Here is a 19,809-nt window from a genome sequence, read left to right as displayed (position 1 = left end):
ACCCCCACATTAATTAAAAAGGCACCATGAGAAGAGATATTGGTTTTAATGGAGGGAGAAGTTCTTATTGTTTACTCTATAGAACTGAGAGTACATTAAGTGTAAATATACAGACTTAAGGTGCGGTCACACTTGACTTTTCCTTCCATAGACTTCCATTCATACGCACACGAATGCGTCAGACCGGAAACGCGGGGTCATGCGTCAAGTTTCGAATGTTGCTGCGGTGCAAAGTTCAAGCTTGGTGAACTCTAACCTGCGAAATCGCATCACTTGACTGCGTGAGACCAATGGAGGATCAAAACAGGACCTCTCTGGACAGAAATTTAAAACATGGAGCAATCGCTGGCTTTTTTTAATGTCTAATCATCTTGTTTTATCCCGCCCCTTTTCACAGCGCAGTACGACAGAATTTCGCACACACAAAGCCCAGTGTGACCGTAGCTTAATGGGATAGTTGTTTGCTAATTGGCACTTTCTTGGACGTGATGGGTTTATTAGTCCCACCCCCACATTAATTAAACTGGCCCCCTGAGAAGAGATATTGGTTTTAATGGAGGGAGAAGTTCTTATTGTTTACTCTATAGAACTGAGAGTACATTAAGTGTAAATATACAGACTTAAGCTGCGGTCACACTTGACTTTTCCTCCCATAGACTTCCATTCATACGCACGCGAATGCGTCAGACAGGAAACGCAAGGTCATGCGTCGAGTTTCGCAGGTTGCTGCGGTGCAAAGTTAAAGCTTGGTGAATCTGACCTGCGAAATCGCATCACTTGACTGCGTGAGACCAATCGAGGATCAAAACAGGACCTCTCTGGACAGAAATTTAAAATATGGAGCAATTGCTCGGTTTTTTTTAATGTCTAATCATCTTGTTTAATCCCGCCTCTTTTCGCAGCGCGGCACGACAGAATTTCGCACACACAAAGCCCAGTGTGACCGTAGCTTTATGCTGCGGAGTTTGTGCATGCAAAATTCTGTTGTACAGCGTCTCGAAAAGCGATTAAACAATATTAGACATTTTTTTTAAAAAGCAAGCGATTGGTCCATGTTTTAAATTCCTGTCCCGAGAGGTCATGTTTTGGTTTTTCGATTGGTCTCACGCAGTCATGTGATGCGATTTTGCAGGTCAGAGTTCACCAAGCTTGAACTTTCAAACGCCGCAAACTGCGAAACTTGTCACACAGGCTTGCATTTCCAGTGTGTGTATGAATGGAAGTCTATGGGGAGAAAAGTGGCGAGTTTAATTCTTTAAAATAAATATGGTAATGTTCCGTAAAATAGCACTTTTCATGCCATTTCTCAAAAATAAAGAGACAGAAATTAGCTACCTGACCTAGAGCAACATAACACTTTATCTAGTATTCGTTCCATCTCCAAAAATGTAATGCTTTTAACTACACACAAATGTATTAAATGAAAAATTAATTCCTAGAATTAAATTTTCCCCCTCAATAACGCAGTGAAACCTTTTACTTTTAATAATGCAAGTTTTTTTTTCTACTCCAAACTCCATATTACAAGTAAGATTGAGCAGAACATTGACAACTCTTTATTTAACTCATTTTTTGGAGTAAAAACAATGACCAATTTTCCATTTTTAGAAAAGCAAACTGTTTGAGATAATAATAATAATAATTTTTATATTGTGCATTATAGTGTGGAAGCATTTCTTACAGAATGAGAGCATTCCATATCCTGGGTGCAGCAGAGAAGGCTCTCTCTCTCTGGCTGTTAAAGGGTGAGTATCAGCAGACCGCAGGGAACGAGAAATAGATCATGTTGAACTAGAAGTCTCAAAGTCTCCACTTGGTTTTATATTAGCTCAAAGATCTCTGGATGTTCTTCATATGATAGATGATAGATGATAAATAAAAAAAAAAAAACTAAAACCACACACCCAAGAAAGACATGTACACATCTTGATTGACAGAAAAATAGTTAAGACAACTTTATTGAGTATCAAAATACTGTTAAGACAAACCATTATTATTATTATTGTTTGAGACAACTAATTGTGTTGTTTTAATTCAGAAACACTGATTATGCATTGACAATGGAGCACAAAGGGCTAAAGAGCTGACAAAGTGAGAGCAAATAAGTGACGTTTCTCCACACAAACATTAGGACTTCCAAGTGCGTTAAACCAGCGTAACTCGAGCGATAAGCGTCAATAATCTCCCTTTCATTACACCTTCAGCCAAACGACACGGTCATCAACACTTTTATTCCACCATGTAATTTCCCTTTGGTGTTGCTGAATCGCCATCTAACGGTCTTTTTACAGATGCAACATGGCAGCTCTGCAGACTGTAAAATACTCTAAACACACAGACGGAGGAGCAGACCCACAGAGCTTTGGCACCAGTGTTAATTCAGTCTATGTGACAGTCTATGGTTAAGCGTCACTTCACCCAATGGCAAGTTAAAACCAAAGCAAATCTGTGTTAAACAAGCGGCTGAATCACATCTATAGTTCTCCTGTTACTCACTAGCAATGGTTACTCTGTACAGCAGTCTCCTAAACCAGGCAAAAAAATAAACAGTAGCAGCTACTCTGTGTTTTGGGACAGAAATCAGAGAGCAAAAGCCACCAGGACCCTCTGTTTTAAAGGATTACTGAATGTAACAGGGTCCAAAAATGACTGGCAAACAGTGACACAAGGTGCTTCTTTTTAAATCCCTCTCTTGCCTGAAAGCGGAATAGTGGTGCAGGAAGATACTGGATGAGAGGATCACAGAGGGAAAGGACAGTTTTCAGTGTTCATGTATTGAATGGTGATGGATGTTTTTGTGGAGGGCCACTAGACAGTGATGTGATACGGGCTGCCCGGGATGTGCTCGTCACCCCATTTGACCACTAGGATGTACTCTCCTTTCTCCTTCAGCTGGTAGGACACGTTGTAGAGGCGGTTGCCCAAGTGTTTCACCAGGATCTCCTCACAGGGCACTTTGGGTCCATCCACACCAACCAGGAGCATGTTCCTCCCTGTGGGGGCAGATGGAGAAATAGTCCAATACTGGCAGGTAATAGGAACTGACTGAATGTTTAACCATTTCACATCAAAGTTTTAAATACTTCTGCAAACCATTGACTGTTAAAACAAAAAATCAATTTCGCCCAATGTTTACCATGTTACGCATTGAGATAATGACATTGTTTTGTTTCCTTTTTACCCCTTTTCTGCAAATATTGACAAACATCCTTATGCTGTGAAATATGACATTCCAATTCTCAAATATGTATAAGAAACAAGTGGCAACCTCCCACCCTCGTGAAGCCAATACGGAAGTAACTGAAACTGCAATTCATTGACTGGCCATTGGGGGCTGGCTCCAGGAACGCCAGATGCTCACTGTGGGGAATGCTAAACTGGCCAATTTTACAGCTGATAAAAACATGTTTACAGCCTGGTACAAAAGAAGGTTTTGGTTCATATAGCTAATATTACCCTTCATGACAACTGTGAGGGGGTGAATGTTTTTTAATAACTCATCTGTTTCCTTTATATTAGGTTATATTAAGTCTGCATAATTAGGGCGTGGCCACTTGAGTGACAGCTAGGTCTCGCTGGTCACAGTCATGTCAACTGAACTCTGCATATACACTGTATTTTTGTTTTGTTTTATGTGGCTTTACACAGCCAATCGCCTTTTGCAATTATTTTTTACAATTATCAGATAATATGGCATGCTGTGTGGATTTATTTGTGCACACAAACTGTTCACGTAGCCTCCAGTTCCCAGGTGAGTGAAATTATATACTTGTACATCATATCTATACATGTATTTGTTTTATTTAGGATAATTTATCATTTAGAATTTCCCTTAGAGCTGTAATGCCCTCCAGAATCTGACAGATTGATTAGCTGTAGGCTCTAGAACAGTCATCTGAAGCGTTGTCATACAGTGTTATGCTGGATTTCATCAATAGTCTTGCATTTACTAACACAGACTATATTTGAAGTGTTCGGAAGTATTTTGCATTTTCCTCCTGTAGAAAAACGTCGTAAGAACAATGCTTAGTGGCTCAATGTATTCCAACAGTGTTTTTAAAAGTCTAAACACTTTATTGATATAGCGTACAATCAAGCACATGTGGTCAGAACACAAACGAGTCGCAGGAAGTACTAAGCATTTCTCCCAAAGAAAAGCCCGTCCAAGCAAAATTCTAGCAGGCATCTGTAGCTCCGCTCACGCTCCAACTCTTTGCCCTTGTTTGGTATCCCCCGGTCGGTGCGATGACGCACAAACAAAATGGCGACGATTGGCCACACCTACTTGTAACTTTATTTGTGCTCTTTAGAAACCTATGGGTGATGTCACAGATACTACATCCATATCCTTTACAGTCTATGGTCAGAACATGCATTTTAAAAAGCGTATTAATGATCATATCATTTGAGATCATAGCTGCTTTTACAATGTTATTTTTACAAGCTGGATTTACAATGTTATTCCATCATATTTTTCCTGAAATACATGAAAGTTGCTGTTTAACTGGGACATCAATAGAGTAAATGTTCTAATAACATATATAGTGCATCCTACATGAAGCACATCATCCAATTATATTTAAAAATAATTATTATTGCCATCTCTATCAGCGTGTGCATTTTGGAAGTTATTATTATTATTACTATTATTATTATTTATTTCACACATCAACTGCTTTCTTGTTCAAATGTTGCAATTACACAAGGGAACATGCACTTCAGGGACCAGCCTAGACTAAATCACACCGGTGTGATTGCATGTGTAAAAGGACTAATGCATTTTAAAATTCAGGTCATACCTGCTTTACTACAGTCCACACTGAAAGTGTTCTTCTGTCCTATGAAGCCCTTGTTGAGCCCCAGACCTTTGGCCACTACACGGCTGGCATCAGAGCTGGCCCAGCCTGGCGCTGCCTGCTGGCTGGTCGTCATGCTGCGGGTCACGGGGTCAACCAGTACTGATGAAGTCTCATGCATGCTGTGGCTGTTAACCAATCGGGAGCCTGCAACACACACATTTGGAATTACACACCACAACAGCTTGTGACCGCTACCAGATAGGTAACAGGAAATATTGGAGGCGATGGAAAAATTCACTGTAAAAATCAATTGTGCATATGCAAAACGTATGGATACATTAAAATATAAAAACAATTGTAAACAAGTACGTTCAAACTTAAAAAAAGATCAATTACAGTAAATGTTAGAACATGAACAAACTGAAACGCATCATTTTGAACAAAATCAGTGCAAATCAAAGTTCATTTTTAAAACAAAGCATGAAAAAGTACTTAGTACTATATATATCAGGGCCTTTAAATGTAAAGTATTGTTGTTTTCTTACCAGTAATTTTAGCTTTGAATGGGCTACCAACAATATGGTACGGTCCACCATATTTAATAGAAATTAGGTAGTTTCCAGGAGCCATAGGTGTGTAGGTGACCTTGTAGCCTTCTGGGCATTCCTGACAGTCCATCTTCACCTTGGACGGCCCATCGATGGTCACAGCCAAAGCCCCGGGGCCAGCTGAACTGGTGTTTACAATGAACTCACAAGGTGATCCTGTAGAAGAGATGGTGTAGTGTTGGATTACTTTCAACTGCATACAAAATCACATTGAACATGATATATGTAGCTCTTTGTACCAGTGGTGCCTCCTTCCAGACCAGCTCCATAAGCAGACACCATTCCTGGATCTCCAGCCTGACCCGTCTCACCAACACGGATCTTGAAGGGGCTTCCAGGGATGTGAGAACCATTAAATTTCACATCTATTAGGTACAGGCCATTCTCTCTGGGAATGAATCTCACAGCATATTTATCTGAGAAAAGATAAGAAAGATAAGTCAGATTAAATTTGACCAACAACATTAGATGTTAGAGGGTGCTCATTCCCAAAAGATGCAAATGCCTCAATGTCTTGGATCATTTTAACATGCAAAACTAAACGGCAACCCTTCAACCAATGGTTACCTTCGTCGATCTCTGTGACGCAGCACTCTTCAAGCGCTCCGGAAGGACTATGAACTTTGGCATCGATGACTCCTTTCGCCCCATTTAGGCTCACAGCAAAAGAGGCCGGCTGGTTCACCTTTAACCCGGACTCCTGCATTAACACGACACTGCCACACTCAACTCGGAAATCAGAAATGGTATAAAATGGTGGCACTCAACCTAACATTTTCAAATATGCAACAGGTCTTCACCCAATATGACTCTACAACTCTTACCTTCAGGCTAACGGAGTTAAAGAGAGAGGCTTCGAGAGACCAAGAAATGAAAGCCCTCCACCCCAAGCAAAATGAAACAGTCCAAAGTCAAAGAAAAGACAAGACAAGCCTCTTTTGCACTCTTTAACCCTTTAGCCTATAATTTATGCTGGTGGTAGGGGCTGTTGGGAGCCTTTAGGACAAGGCACGAGAAACACAAACAGTCCTTCAGTAGCCCAAAAACCCCAGCACAACCCATGAACACAGCAGCAGAGCAAAATAGTGGAATTTTGCTATGATTATTGGAGTATGCAGCCAAGTTAAAAATTTATAAATTGTAAAGATTTGCCCATCTACTAAATATGTGCATGTGAGAGCATGAAGTCTCGTATAGCAATTAGGGATGGGCGATATTTTATCATTTGTGATGTACTGTACCAATAAAAATTAGTCTTCGCATTATATATATATATATATATATATATAAAAAAAAAAGACCTACAGTCAGTCTGTGCAATGATTCATTGTACTACACTAGCATGAGTGCAATTTAGTTAAGAGGTACACATTTCCAATTTTAAGCCAATTAATCAAATTCCCTGACTTTGACCGCAAAAAAAAAAAAAAAAAAAAAAAAAAAAAAAGACAAAAAAGTGAATTTCCATGACATCTAAAGAATGTGAAAAACCACGGTTGAGCTTGTATATCAACAATAAATAAGCAAATAATAAAACAATCTTTTCTATTATTCTGGAATATTAGCCTTTGTTAACATTAGACGCCATTTGTCTGACTGATTGCCAATTGACGAGCACAAAAGGAATAAAATGGAGCTGAAAAATAGCCTAACCATAACAATAGGCATTACACTATGGTTGGGCAATGTCGAACAATTTGGCATCGTACAATGTCTAATGTGAAACATCGCGATGGGCTCGGTAGGCTACAAATAATTAATTTATAAATTAATTATTTGTAGCCTACCATTTCAACTACCTGACCCGCATGGTCTTTTTTTTTTTTTTACCCATAACCAAATCATAAATAAAGATTAAAGTTACACACAAATTACCACCTGTCATGGCCATGGCATCATCTATCGACCCAACCCTACATTACACGGCACAAATCTATCTATCTATCTATCTATATCTATATCTATATCTATCTATCTATATCTATCTATCTCTATATCTATATCTATCTATCTCTATATCTATATCTATATCTATATCTATATATCTATCCAATCCCTAATATTACATGACTTGGACCACAAAAAAAAAAGCCAGATTACAAAGCGATTTACTGACAACCTTCTACAAACGCTTGACTGATGCTATGAAAGGAATTTAAAGTAACTTCTTTTTGTAACCAGACGTAGTTTCACAGAAAGAGCACTGCAGAAATATTTTTTTTCATATAAAAATGTCCAGGGTAGCTTTAACACAAATTAACCATACTTCATGTTTGATCAGCTTATCAGTTTCCAATTTTTTTTTTACTCTGGGAAAGTTTATGACTATTTCAGTTATGCATTTGTAGATTTTGTGCAAGGGAACCCTCTAGAGTCCAGTATGAATGAAACTTACTACATTGTGTGTGTGTGTACTCAACACTTACAAAAAAATAAATATTTAAATATAAATAATTAAAAAAAACAAAAAACCTTCTCAGTAGATGAATATGAATTATGGTCATTAATATCATAAAACCGCAATAAATGCCAATGTTGTGATATATTTTTTATGTCCCTTTCACCCATCCCAAACAACAATTACCTGTTATTTTGAACTACGTTATATAAACCAAAACCAACAGTGTTGTGTTATGGTAGCATTTTTATTGTCTTATCAGCTGCTGTGCCAAGGGCTGACTTGGGGTTCTCTGGGTGGACAAATGTCTGTCTTTCTCGATGCCTCACCTGAAGACTGGCAACAGTGAGACGACGGGCGTCGTCAGATGGCGAGGCCACGGGGACCACAAACGGACTGTCAGGGATGTGCTCATCATTGAACTTGATGGATACTTCATAATCACCTAAAACAGATGGAGAATAGTCAGTTTACCCTTTAGACTTCAGAATGTTTAGTCATCTTCATGATGAGTCCTGGAGAAAAAAAAACCTCACCAGGCTCCTGGACGATGTAGGAGACACCACTGGATCCATCTTTACGGTCTTCAAAAGCAATCTCTGCTTTGCTGGGTCCTTCCACTGCGATGGACAGACCACCAGCTCCTGCTTCACGAGTCCAAATGCTGAACTCAGCTGAAGATGGATAAAACATGAGGCTTTAAAATCTACTACAGGTATCTCACAGTTGGAGGTAGCCAAATTAATCAAGTCAAAATGTTTGATATTTACAATTCAGAATTGGGAGGCTTTGACTTGTTCAAGAGCAATAAAATGAATCAAAATGACAACACATTTAAGGGTTTTCAGATTCTGTTTGTTGCAGAACATGACCAGATACATTAAAGTCCCCAAAAAAGATTCCAAGAATCATTAAAGAAATCATCACTGGGGAAAAATTAGGCATGATGGTTTTCCCCAAGTGCCCATTGGAGGGTAATAACTAAATATGTACACAAACATCTCATACCTGGTACACCTGCTTCTGCCCTCTCCAATCCTGGGCCTCCAGCTCTGACTTTATGGGCTCCTCCTTCTCCAAGAGGTCCCACTGTGAACTGGAAGGGGGATCCAGGCACGTGCTGACCTTGATACTTCACGCTGACTGTGTGCACACCCATCTCTGTGGGCACGAAGCGGATGCAGTAGGTGTTGTTTTCTCCCTCCATTATCTCTGCCTTGTGTACTTTGCCAGATGGGCTGGTCACCTGAGCGGTCATGTCTGCAATGCTGATCTCTGTGGTGCACAGGGCAACAGATGCAGATGCGTTAGTTACAGTACAAAATAAAGATTAGCATGATCATTATTAACAAGTCTTACCAGGGATCTTTAGACTGAGGTCGCACTGGCTGCCAACATTGGCCACAGAGGCAGCTCTTCTTTTGCGGGTGATGCTCTCCTTCATCCGACCCTCGCCTGTCACTTTCACAGTGAAAGCACTTCCTGTAGGAGTGAAGATATCAATTAAAGTGTGGGAGTTAAACATCAGATTTAATCTAAAACTGGGGACAGCAGTAAATACCTGGCACATGTTGGTCTGCAAATTTGATGTTAATTATATAGTTTCCAGGCTCTGTGGGGCAATATGTCACTTTACAGGTGCCATCTTCCTGATCTTCAGTGTTGATATCCACCTTACTAGGTCCCTCAATAGACAAACTGAGTCCACCATATCCTAATAAATAAACATTTAGAAAAGTTGAATAGAAACAACTGCATAAATTAATTACAAACACACAAATACATAAAGAATAGTCCATTCACCTGCATCTCTAGTGTCAATGATGAATTCTGCAGGCTCAAAGGTGCGAGCTTCACTCAGGCCTTGACCGGTTACTCGTACGCGGCTGGCATCACCGATCTCTGATTGGTTGATCATGACAGAAATGGGGCTACTAGGAATATGGCGGCCATTTTTCTTAATGTTAACAAGATGCTCGCCAATTTCCTTAGGCACAAAGGAGATTCCTTAAGAGAGAGAGAGAGAGGAAAAAAAAAAAGATGTCTCTGGTTAGTACAATTGGAGACTTCAAGCTTGACGTGACCAACGCTGCGTTCCAATTCGCTTACTTGTACTATGGCCTAAAAGTATGTACTTTTTTTGTAAAGGAAAAGTATATACTTTTGAGTGTGTAACAGAAGAGTAGCTTTGGGACATACTACTTCCTAGTTAACAGATTGTTATGTTGCTTAGTTACAAGTCCTGTCAATCATCCACATTTCTTTTCATGCAGAGAAATCCCCTCAGGTCTTTGTATAATTCTGCATTCAGACGTCGTGATTCTAGTATGGATTGGCATGTTAACTCGCTAGGTGGTTGATAGGGGGTTCTGCGTGGTTGTTAAGGCGTTGCTAGGTGGTTGCCAAGGTGTTGTTAGACTGTTTCTAGGGTGTTCTGAGAAGTTGCTAGGCAGTTGCTAAGGCATTGCTAGGGTGTTCTAAATGGTTGCTAGGGTGTTCTTGGTGGTTACCAAGAACTTGCTAGGCGGTAGCTAACATGTTCTGAGTGGTTGCTAGGCAGTTGCTAAGGTGTTGCTAGACTGTTTCTAGGGTGTTCTGAGAAGTTGCTAGGCGGTTGCTAAGGGATTGCTAGGGTGTTCTAAATGGTTGCTAAACAGTTGCTAGGGTGTTCTTGGTGGTTACCAAGAACTTGCTAGGCGGTTGCTAACATGTTCTGAGTGGTTACTATGAGGTTGCTAAGGTGTTGCTAGGTGGTTGCTAGGGTGTTCTGAGTGTTTGTTAGGCGGTTGCTAAGACATTGCTAGGTGGTTGCTCAGGTGTTGCAAGGCGGATGCTTAAGTGTTCTAGGTCGTTGTTAAGGTGTTGCTAGGTAGTTGCTAAGGTGTTGCTAAGGGGTTTGCTAGGCAGTTGCTAAGGTGTTCGGAGTAGTTGCTAGGTGGTTGCTAACATAAATTAGCATGGTTCTAGTATGAATTAGCATGTTGCTAGTATGTTTCTAGCATAAATTAGCATGTTGCTAGTATGATTAGTATGTTTGCAAGTATATCGTTAGTATGAATTGGCATGTTGTTAGTATGTCCAATGTAAAGTCAATGGCAGTTTTTTTTACAATGGAAGTCTATACAGTTGCTAGGGTATGGCTAGTAAGTTCATCAGTGATTGGCAGATTGGTAGTCTGAATTAAATAAGCCCAACCTTAACTCTGTATGACAGTCTAGCAGAAAGTTATGAGGTCATAAAATTTGGTCTAATTTCAAGTCAATAGGACTTTTCCGGGTCAGTTTTTGGAAAATCATAAGTCGGATCATTTGGATAAGATATAGCAACCAGAGTCAGACCAGTTTGGAGGTTTGGTGGCTGTATGAACGGTCTAGGAGGAGATGCGTATAGAAATTAGTCTCAGAAGAAGAAGAATATTAAGTTCATGTAGTATAACAGTATGTTGGCTTTCTCAAGCCACCCTAATTAACAGTCATACAAACAGCTTTACCGAAGTCTCTATACTTGGCGAACACGCGAGACCAACCGTCATGTTTGTAGTTTAATTACACTTTTCACCTGCTTTTGTGGTTCCAATAAATTTCACGTCCAATGCGCAATGCATTGTGGGCAATATCAGCGGTTAGAGCATAGATGGCTCTATTCATCAAATTTTTACTGGAAATAGTAAACCATCTGGGAACCTTTGGCATAATCCTTTCAACACTATGATTTGGGACATATTAATTATTTTCAAATACTATTTAGTACTGATAGTATGCAAATTGAAACGCAGCACATGTGAAGTTACAGTGTTGTAACACTTACCAACATGCCCGTTTCTCAGCATCTTAAGCAGGCACGGTTCCTCTCGGCCGGATGGGGTGGTGAGAGTGGCAGTCAGCTGACTGAGGTCAAGTTCACCAATGTCCAGAGGGATGTCAGCAGCTGAGCCCACCTTCAGGTGAGACATGCGCATCGAGTCGTCGCCTGTGGACAAAGTTCATGACTAGAGATTCACTAACTGACTGGCATATCAAAACAGGAGAGTTTTTTTATTAACCGCTAAATAGTTGCAGTTGGTTAGAATTATAAAGCAATCAGAATTTGGCCAAAAACTGCACTCTGCATTAAAAAACAAAACAAAAAGCTAATATCAGTATTGACATCACTGCAAAAAAAGCAGACAAATTGATATTTTCTTATAAACATCTTGCTTAATGCACCTGTGATTTTGGACATGAAAGGGCTGCCTGGGATGTTCTTGTCATTGTATTTGACAATGATATTGTAGTCTCCGGGAAGAACAGGGAGGTATGAAACAGTGCAGGTACCATCCTGATTATCAGTGCAGCTGATATCTGCCTTTGATGGCCCCTCGATGGCCAGAGACAGACCACCTAATAAACATACAATAGCAGACGTTTATGGTTGATCTCTAAAACAACAGCACAAAGAGGGTCCAATAAAATTAATGAATACAAGTTAGATAATTTAAAAAAGTTAGATAATTAAAAGCTTAATTGGTTATGAAAGCTAAATACAGAGGTGAGGATCTATACCCTCTCCAGCATCCTTTGTGTTGACGGTGAAGACTGCAGGCTTATTGACCATGCCATGAATAAGACCAGGACCATACGCAGTCACATGACCGCTGTTGACATAATCCACGTAGAACTGCAATGGACTTCCTAAGATGACAAAAGAATTCATAATTAAGAGAAACCCTATATTCATTAACCAAACGTTGCCCTTTATGAATCACTTTTTCAGCAGTTTGTACATCTAGAATACATGTCTTTTACCTGGGATGTGTATTCCATCATATTTGATGTCCATTTCATGCAGGCCCGCCTCAGTTGGGGCATATTTTACTGTGACTGTGCCATCCTTGTTGTCTGTAATATCAGGCTTGGCCACTTTTCCAGAGGGCATTCGTACATCACCTGAGGGACGATGAATATTTATATTGTTTAACATTATCATTACCTAGAAATGAGTGAACTTCTGGGGGGAAAAAAATACTTTTGCACAAGTTTACCGGTAATTTCTCCTTTCTGAATGGTAAAAGGAATGACTAAGTCGAAGGGTCTCAGTCCAGCTACATCCAGTCCATTCATACCCAATGGCCCATCTGTAGCCTGTGAAAAAACGCAGGGGATTCAGATAGAAACAAACCAGAAAGAAAATTTAACTCCAATGGCTGCCAGAAGCAAAATGTATACGTTTCTGAGGTTTAAGTCAAGAAATCTTGTCAGTTCATTTAATATTATGGTTTAAACCACTTTAAAAAGTGACTAGCAAGTATAGAATCAGCAACACCAATTGGAGCTAAAATGTCAGCAGACAATACAGAAAGATCATTATGAAAATAAAAAACTAACCGAATTCCACAAACAAATATAACAATGTTTGTGACCATTTAGATTGACACAGTTTGAAAGGAGTCTAATGCTCACACTAGCCGAATTTATTTGCAAAGTGCTAAATATTAGCAGTGTTGAGAATCATAACAGAAACATGCTAGCAATGCAATAAATCATGACAAAAATATGCTTGCAAATCAGAAACATGCTTGTAGTTGGCTAAACCATGATAGTAGTAGGATAAATTATGCTAGAAATATGCCAGCAGTGTGACAAGCAATGTCAGAAACATGCAAGCAATTTGCACTAGCAGTGTAGTAAACCATGATAGAAAAATCATACTAGCAGTAGCCTATGGTAATCATGCTAAAAAATTATGCTAGACGTGTAGTAACTCATAATAAAACATGCTAGCAGCATGCTAAATCATGTTAGCACTAGCCTATGGTAATCATGCTAAAAATTAGACTAGCAGTGTGGTAAAACATGCATTACAACATTATGCCAATGTTCGTCTAGACAAACTTTGTTTTAGAAATGATGTGTAATATAATAAAACCTCTTTACTCTCACTTTTCTAGCTGAATTAAAAAGGTATTTTTTTTTTAATACTGATCCCAACCTTTTATGTTAGTGCATATGATTTTGATATCATGAACCAAACAACAACAACAACAACAACAACAACAACAACAACAACGTTTAATACACGAATAAAGATAAGCACATAGCAGACATGACAACAGTACCCTAAAACCAAAAAAGAAAACACAAAATGGAGATGAGGATGACGAGGATGATGCAGCCACCAACTGTGAGAGAGAATGAGGTTCTAATGAGAGATTGCAGGATCGGTCAGTGATTGACCAATCTGGAGAAGGGGGTGGAGGAAAAGCCAAGCAGACAAGTGACACAATGTGACCAACGATGATGTACAACATACAAATAAACAACATCTAAATGCCAACACAAAAGACAAGACAAGCTCTGCAACAACCAGCCATTTTGTCCAAATGTAGATTCCCCACATTTACTGCTGTCCAAAATGGCTGTCATTCTATGAATCAATGAAAACACACATGAAGTCCACATGAAGCCAGAATCATGGGAAGATGAAATGAACCCTACACCTGGAGGAAGAGGGAAAAACCAAGAGGGTGAAAAGGGGAGGACGTTATAGGACTGATTTGGGACTCGTCAGTAGCAGAGCAGGAAATGGAGACGGGGGAGGAAAGAGGGTCGTGTCAGTACCCATGTCTGGCCCATGTTGGGCGCGTAGGCGTACTGCCGGTTCTGGCTCTGCTGCATTAGTTGGTCAGGAGAGTCACCTTCCAAAGCCTGAGACAGGGCAACAGAATCAAAGATGAAATCCCTCCAGGTGACACAGCAGCTCAACCAGGAGGACAGCTCAAGAGATTAAGATTCTTACCATGTTAAAACCAGTTCAACTCAAAATTAGAGTCGTTTTTTAAACTTTCCCTACTGAAAAAACAGCTTAAACCAGCATAGGCTGGTTGGCTGGTTTTAGCTGGTTGACCAGGCTGGTTTTAGAGGGGTTTTGGCCACTTCCAGGCTCGTTTCCAGCCTGGTCTTAGCTGGTCAGGCTGTAAAATGACCCGCTAAAACAAGCTTGACCAGCCTGGTTTTAGCTGGACATGGCTGAAATTGGCTGGGCTCCCAGCCTGGCTAGGTTGGTCAAGCTGGTTTTAGCGGATTATCTCCCAGCCTGACCAGCTAAGACCAGGCTGGAAATGGCTGGAAACCAGCCTGGAAGTGGCCAAACCCCCTCTAAAACCAGCCTGGTCAACAGCCTAGGCTGGTTTAAGCCGTTTTTTTCAGTAGGGTTGTTTTTCCAAAACCACAATTATAAAGTTGGCTTGACTACATTACCACAGCTATGATTTCTAATAATAAAATAAGCTGAGATCTACTAACATACTAACTAAGGTACAGCATCAACTTTCAAAATTAAAATTTAATCAGGTTTGATCCATGGTGAGTTAAAATAAATAAATTAAAAGCATGGTCCTAATGGAGCAGCTAGTTTCTGTGAGAAACTCAAATCACTAGTTTCCCCATTTAGAAAACGAATGCAGTTTCTGTTAAAAATAAAAGCAAAAGGATCCCCACAAAAAAAAATTTGTGGACAAAATGTCCAGTTGAATCTTATTTTCTCAAAATACTACATATAAAAACTTGTTATCTTCCACCACACATTTTAAAATGGCACTTTAGGAGCTTTTGAGGCTTCCATTTTAACTTCTGAAAACTTCAAACTCCAGGCTCCTCTAACTGCGATTAAATAAAAATAAATCACCTATGACATTAAACTTCTGTGCTTCCTTGGCTGAAAGGTGGTTTTGGAACACCACAAAGATAACAATTGTATTTTTGGATCAACTAATCCCTTAAACTGCACATTCATGTTTGCCACACCATAATTTAAGAATAAACTATGCATTAATTCACACCATAATGACAGTTTTGAAGTGAACATTCACAGTGTATATTTAATGCTGTACCCCTCTGTAGAGGCTGCTTGGAAGAGTTTGTCCACTGTTTGAAGTGAAAGAGATGTATATGAATAAAGGATCTGTATGGCATGTATGTACCGTGACTTGGAAGGGGCTGTTGGGGATGTGCTCTCCACCGAAGCGCACACAGATCACGTATTTCCCAGGCTGCGGTGCAGTGTAGAAGATGTCAAACGTTCCATCCTCATTTTCAACGACGTCCACATCCACCTCACCTCCATCAGGAGTGCACACGGTACAGGTCACCTTGCCCTTCCCAGCGGCCTTTGCATCAACAGTGATGACCGTCTGCTCTCCAATCTGAATAGTTGGACCAACTCCAGCTCCTACAGAACACGGAGAAAGTCTTAATAATGATCATAAGTAAAAAGCAGGGAGACGGTCTGTTAATAGGGAGTTTAGTAACCATCTTTCCGTAGTTACATTCCACCATGCACTAGATGCAAAATGTCTGGAGCGTCAAGGCAACAGGGTTTTAGACAAGAGAAATCCATCTTTTATATATATATATATATATATATATATATATATATATATATATATATATATATATATATATATATATATATATATATATATATATATATATATATATATATATATATATATATATATATATATATATATATATATATATATATATATATATATATATATATATATATATATATATATATATATATATATATATCTCAACTTGATATCTAGACCAGTGGTTCTCAACATGGAGTTATAGAAAAGATACAAATAAAATAAATTAATTATTTATTAATTAATTAATTAATTAATTAATAAATATATTTTTTTCAAATTTAAGCTACACCAACTATAGAAGTTTGTTTCTGTCACAGAATATATATTTGTTTTCAAATATTTCAAAGACAGTTTATTAATTATTTAAAGTTAATTTAGGGTGCTTTCAAAGCTAGACCTCCGTTAGCGTGGTTCGTTTGGCATATGTGAAACCAGCGATCGTGCTCGGATCTGTGCCAAAACAATCGGTCTGAGATCTTCTGAATGAGGTGGCCTTGGCATGATTGAAACGAACTCTGTAGTGAGAAATCAATACGATCCAACGAATTAAGGAAACCAGGCTATATCTATATATCACTATATCACAGTGTGTGGCAGAAGATAGAATGATGAGTAGGGCGCGATGTCATCATTTCTAGTGAAAGCATGCAGAACTATTAATGAGAGCTGCTGAACTGCTGTCTTGGTTTATCTGTTATTTCTCTCTATAATGTAAAGTCTATAATGCATAATTCTAGACAAGGCTCTATGTGAAAAAGCCTTACCTCTGATCTATATTTGGTGATGATCCCTGTAGGTATCACCATTGAAAATTAAAGTGCAGCTTTTCGCTTCTAATGTCTTATTGCTCATCGTCATAAATTAAATTAAAGGACGCATGACAGCTGAGCGGGACTGAAAAATAAACTGTGGAACCAATGTGAGGGGAGTTTACTCGCATGCGAATTGTTTTAGCCATTTTAGTTTGTTTAGAAACTTTGCCGTGTGAAAGCAAACCGCACCAAGAACAAAGTGCAAAACTGTAACAATTTTAATCCCGCTTCCGGAACAAAACAATTGGTCTACAGGTGTAAAAGCACCTTTAGTCAATACCAATTAATTATGAGAGAAAACAAAATTTTCTAAGTCGGAACTGTAAGGTAAAATGAATTTTACAATGGATTTTCTTTACATCTCACTATTCAGATTGAGAAATGATTACAAAAAGTCGATAAAACGTCGGAATGATGAGATTGAAAAATTCTCAATTTAAGATTACACATTAAAACGGAGTAAAAAAGGAAGAAACTGAGAAAAATAAATAAAAAAATATATACAAACTGTGAGAAGGTATGAAATATTTTAAAACATTGTGGCTGAAAAAGCTTGAAAAAGGCAGTTACTATAAAATTACTATAATAAATAACACAAAATACGGTCTTATGCTATTCGAACCGTGCCCAAGTACGTTTCCCTGTTCGTTTAACAAGTGCGAGTGCTCCGAATCGGGCCCAGGCACGATTCAGTTGGCCAGCCCTGGCCCAATTGTAAGAGATGTGCCAGAGTGCGATTCGGTTGGGCTTTGGCACAGTATGCTTGTAGTGCGAGTGCAAAGCGTGCCTTAGTGTGAAACTAAAGATGTGACGTCACTTTAAGGGACTGTTTCATATGACTTTATTAATCATTCTTACCATTCGATGAACGCGGACTGTCATAAAGACACAAACCCTTCATTGCATGTCAGCAGCACATTCAGCAAACCTCCTAATACGTGCAGCACAATGACTTATGATAATTTGAGCGTCAAAAGTTTTGGATCTGTTCTGCAAAATATTTGACTGCATCCCAAACGACTAAAAATAATACTAAACTATAAAACTAAAGCTATGTTTACTGTGCTGAGCAAGAGTGCTTCTCTCTGTTAAACTGAACAGTAACATCAGATGATGCAAGCGTGCTCTGGTTTGGAAGGCAAAATGCAGTGTGAGTGCAGGCCGTCGGGGGAGAGGGGGACAAGCGAGCTTTGGCACGGTTCAAGGCAACTGTACCTAACGTAAGCAAGTTCAAGTTTGAGAATGGCTGGTCTAGACAGCTTTTCCGCTCCTGCTACTATGAAACGATGGATCTCTTAACATTTGTCTGTTACCTCAAATTTCCAGGCACTAATTTGGTAATTTAGTAACATAAAAAAAAAAGAAATTGCAAGCTGAGGAAAAAAGAAATTACTATGAGTTTATGTACATTCCACCAAAATCAAAAGACCTGTAAAGTTAGTGATTAGTCAATCATTACTTCACTATAGTACTTTAAGAAACTAAATTAGACATCTAATTATAAATGTACGTCCCCACTATAGTAGTAGTAGAGAGGATGGCAAACTCTGCATCGTATACAGTGAAATTCTGCATGCAGAACCAAAAATGACAAGACCAGAGCATTATTCAAAGCGCTTACCCAAACCGTGACCTCCAATTGAGACTGAGACGGTGAAGCAGAGCAGGGGAAAGTGAAAAAGTAACAATCAGGGTAAAAAAATACAACAAAATGTGCAAGTGAGGAATGAAGTGATGGGAATGTGAGCAGCGCTGCTAAACAGGAGATTCATGTGTGTGTGTCTGGGTTGGGGGTGAAGATTAGAGAAGTACACAGAACAAATTTTATGGGAGAAAAAAAAAAAAAAAAAAAAAAAAAGCCTGAACACTGAGGTTTAGATTGGACCCAAAATGGTTCAAACAACACAGTGGATAGTCAAAACATTTACTTTGCAGTGGCTTCCAAACCACAGGATTATTCGGATCCCCTGATATGATGTATATACTGGCAAATGATCTTCGGACATCAGAAAATGTTAAATAAAGAGGAACCCTTTCTTTTGTGCATTATAGAAAATAAGCACAGAGATTAATTTTTCAGCAAAAGAAATAACTAAATAGTCTAATGATTTTGTAATGGAGATCTTAATTTACTTTGTCATTATAAGAGTGTGAACCAACCTCAAATTCTTATAATTATGTTCAGGCTTGGATGAATAATGACTGTATTTAAGCTCATCCATATTAAATTATCATCAAGGCCTTCGTTATTGGATCATCATGTAGAGCCAAACCACAGTATTGACTTTATTTAGACATGCTGTGCATTATACACCTCTCCAAAGCTCTGGCAGCTCAATAATTCAGTCTAAAATTAATAAAAACAGCTTGTGCACTGTACATTTACTGATCACTTCCACATGTACAAACATACCTGTGACTGTGCACTTGCTGGCGTCTCCAGTGGGCAGGGCTCGGATGCGATATGGAGAGTACGGGATCTCATCGCCACCATACTTGATAAGAATAGTGTAACGGCCTGTCATGTCAGGCACATAGGACACAAGGTATGTCCCATCCTGATTATCACGAATGTTAGCCTTCTTTGGCTTTCCATCAGGGTCCTAAAATAAGCATTGAGAAGTGAATGGATTCATTTAAAGGTTGTACTAGACAGTGGATATGTTATGGCTGTAAAGAGACTAATCAGCTCACAGTGATCTGGACGGCCAACAGTCCCTCTCCTGCATCTTTGGCGTCAATAGTAAACTCAACAGGCAGACTGGCAGGAACACCAGTG

At 39.1% G+C, this 19,809-nt stretch overlaps 1 protein-coding gene across 1 annotated transcript in view; it reads right to left on the bottom strand.

The window, feature by feature from the left end:
- Positions 1-1,930: 1,930 nt before the first annotated feature.
- flna (filamin A, alpha (actin binding protein 280)) overlaps positions 1,931-19,809 on the bottom strand; it is a 66,477-nt gene continuing 48,598 nt past the window's right edge. Inside the window, exons 27-47 of the mRNA XM_056448998.1 lie at positions 19,725-19,809; positions 19,444-19,633; positions 18,652-18,675; positions 15,763-16,010; positions 14,402-14,488; positions 12,826-12,925; positions 12,590-12,730; positions 12,347-12,475; positions 12,011-12,184; positions 11,613-11,774; positions 9,609-9,812; positions 9,367-9,519; positions 9,165-9,287; positions 8,814-9,080; positions 8,342-8,479; positions 8,135-8,250; positions 5,975-6,107; positions 5,647-5,823; positions 5,345-5,563; positions 4,800-5,003; positions 1,931-2,993 (exon numbers count right to left, since the gene is read on the bottom strand). The exon at positions 19,725-19,809 is cut by the window's right edge and continues 72 nt beyond it. Of these exons, the coding sequence (XP_056304973.1) occupies positions 2,809-2,993; positions 4,800-5,003; positions 5,345-5,563; positions 5,647-5,823; positions 5,975-6,107; positions 8,135-8,250; positions 8,342-8,479; positions 8,814-9,080; positions 9,165-9,287; positions 9,367-9,519; positions 9,609-9,812; positions 11,613-11,774; positions 12,011-12,184; positions 12,347-12,475; positions 12,590-12,730; positions 12,826-12,925; positions 14,402-14,488; positions 15,763-16,010; positions 18,652-18,675; positions 19,444-19,633; positions 19,725-19,809 (3,259 nt within the window). The 3' untranslated portion in view covers positions 1,931-2,808. The remainder of the gene's footprint in view (positions 2,994-4,799; positions 5,004-5,344; positions 5,564-5,646; positions 5,824-5,974; positions 6,108-8,134; positions 8,251-8,341; positions 8,480-8,813; positions 9,081-9,164; positions 9,288-9,366; positions 9,520-9,608; positions 9,813-11,612; positions 11,775-12,010; positions 12,185-12,346; positions 12,476-12,589; positions 12,731-12,825; positions 12,926-14,401; positions 14,489-15,762; positions 16,011-18,651; positions 18,676-19,443; positions 19,634-19,724) is intronic.

The sequence above is a fragment of the Danio aesculapii genome, chromosome 23 (genome assembly GCF_903798145.1).
Source record: "Danio aesculapii chromosome 23, fDanAes4.1, whole genome shotgun sequence".
Taxonomy (NCBI): Eukaryota; Metazoa; Chordata; class Actinopteri; order Cypriniformes; family Danionidae; genus Danio; species Danio aesculapii.
Note: the sequence above shows the minus strand (reverse complement) of the source record. Positions and strands in the feature narration are given on the sequence as shown.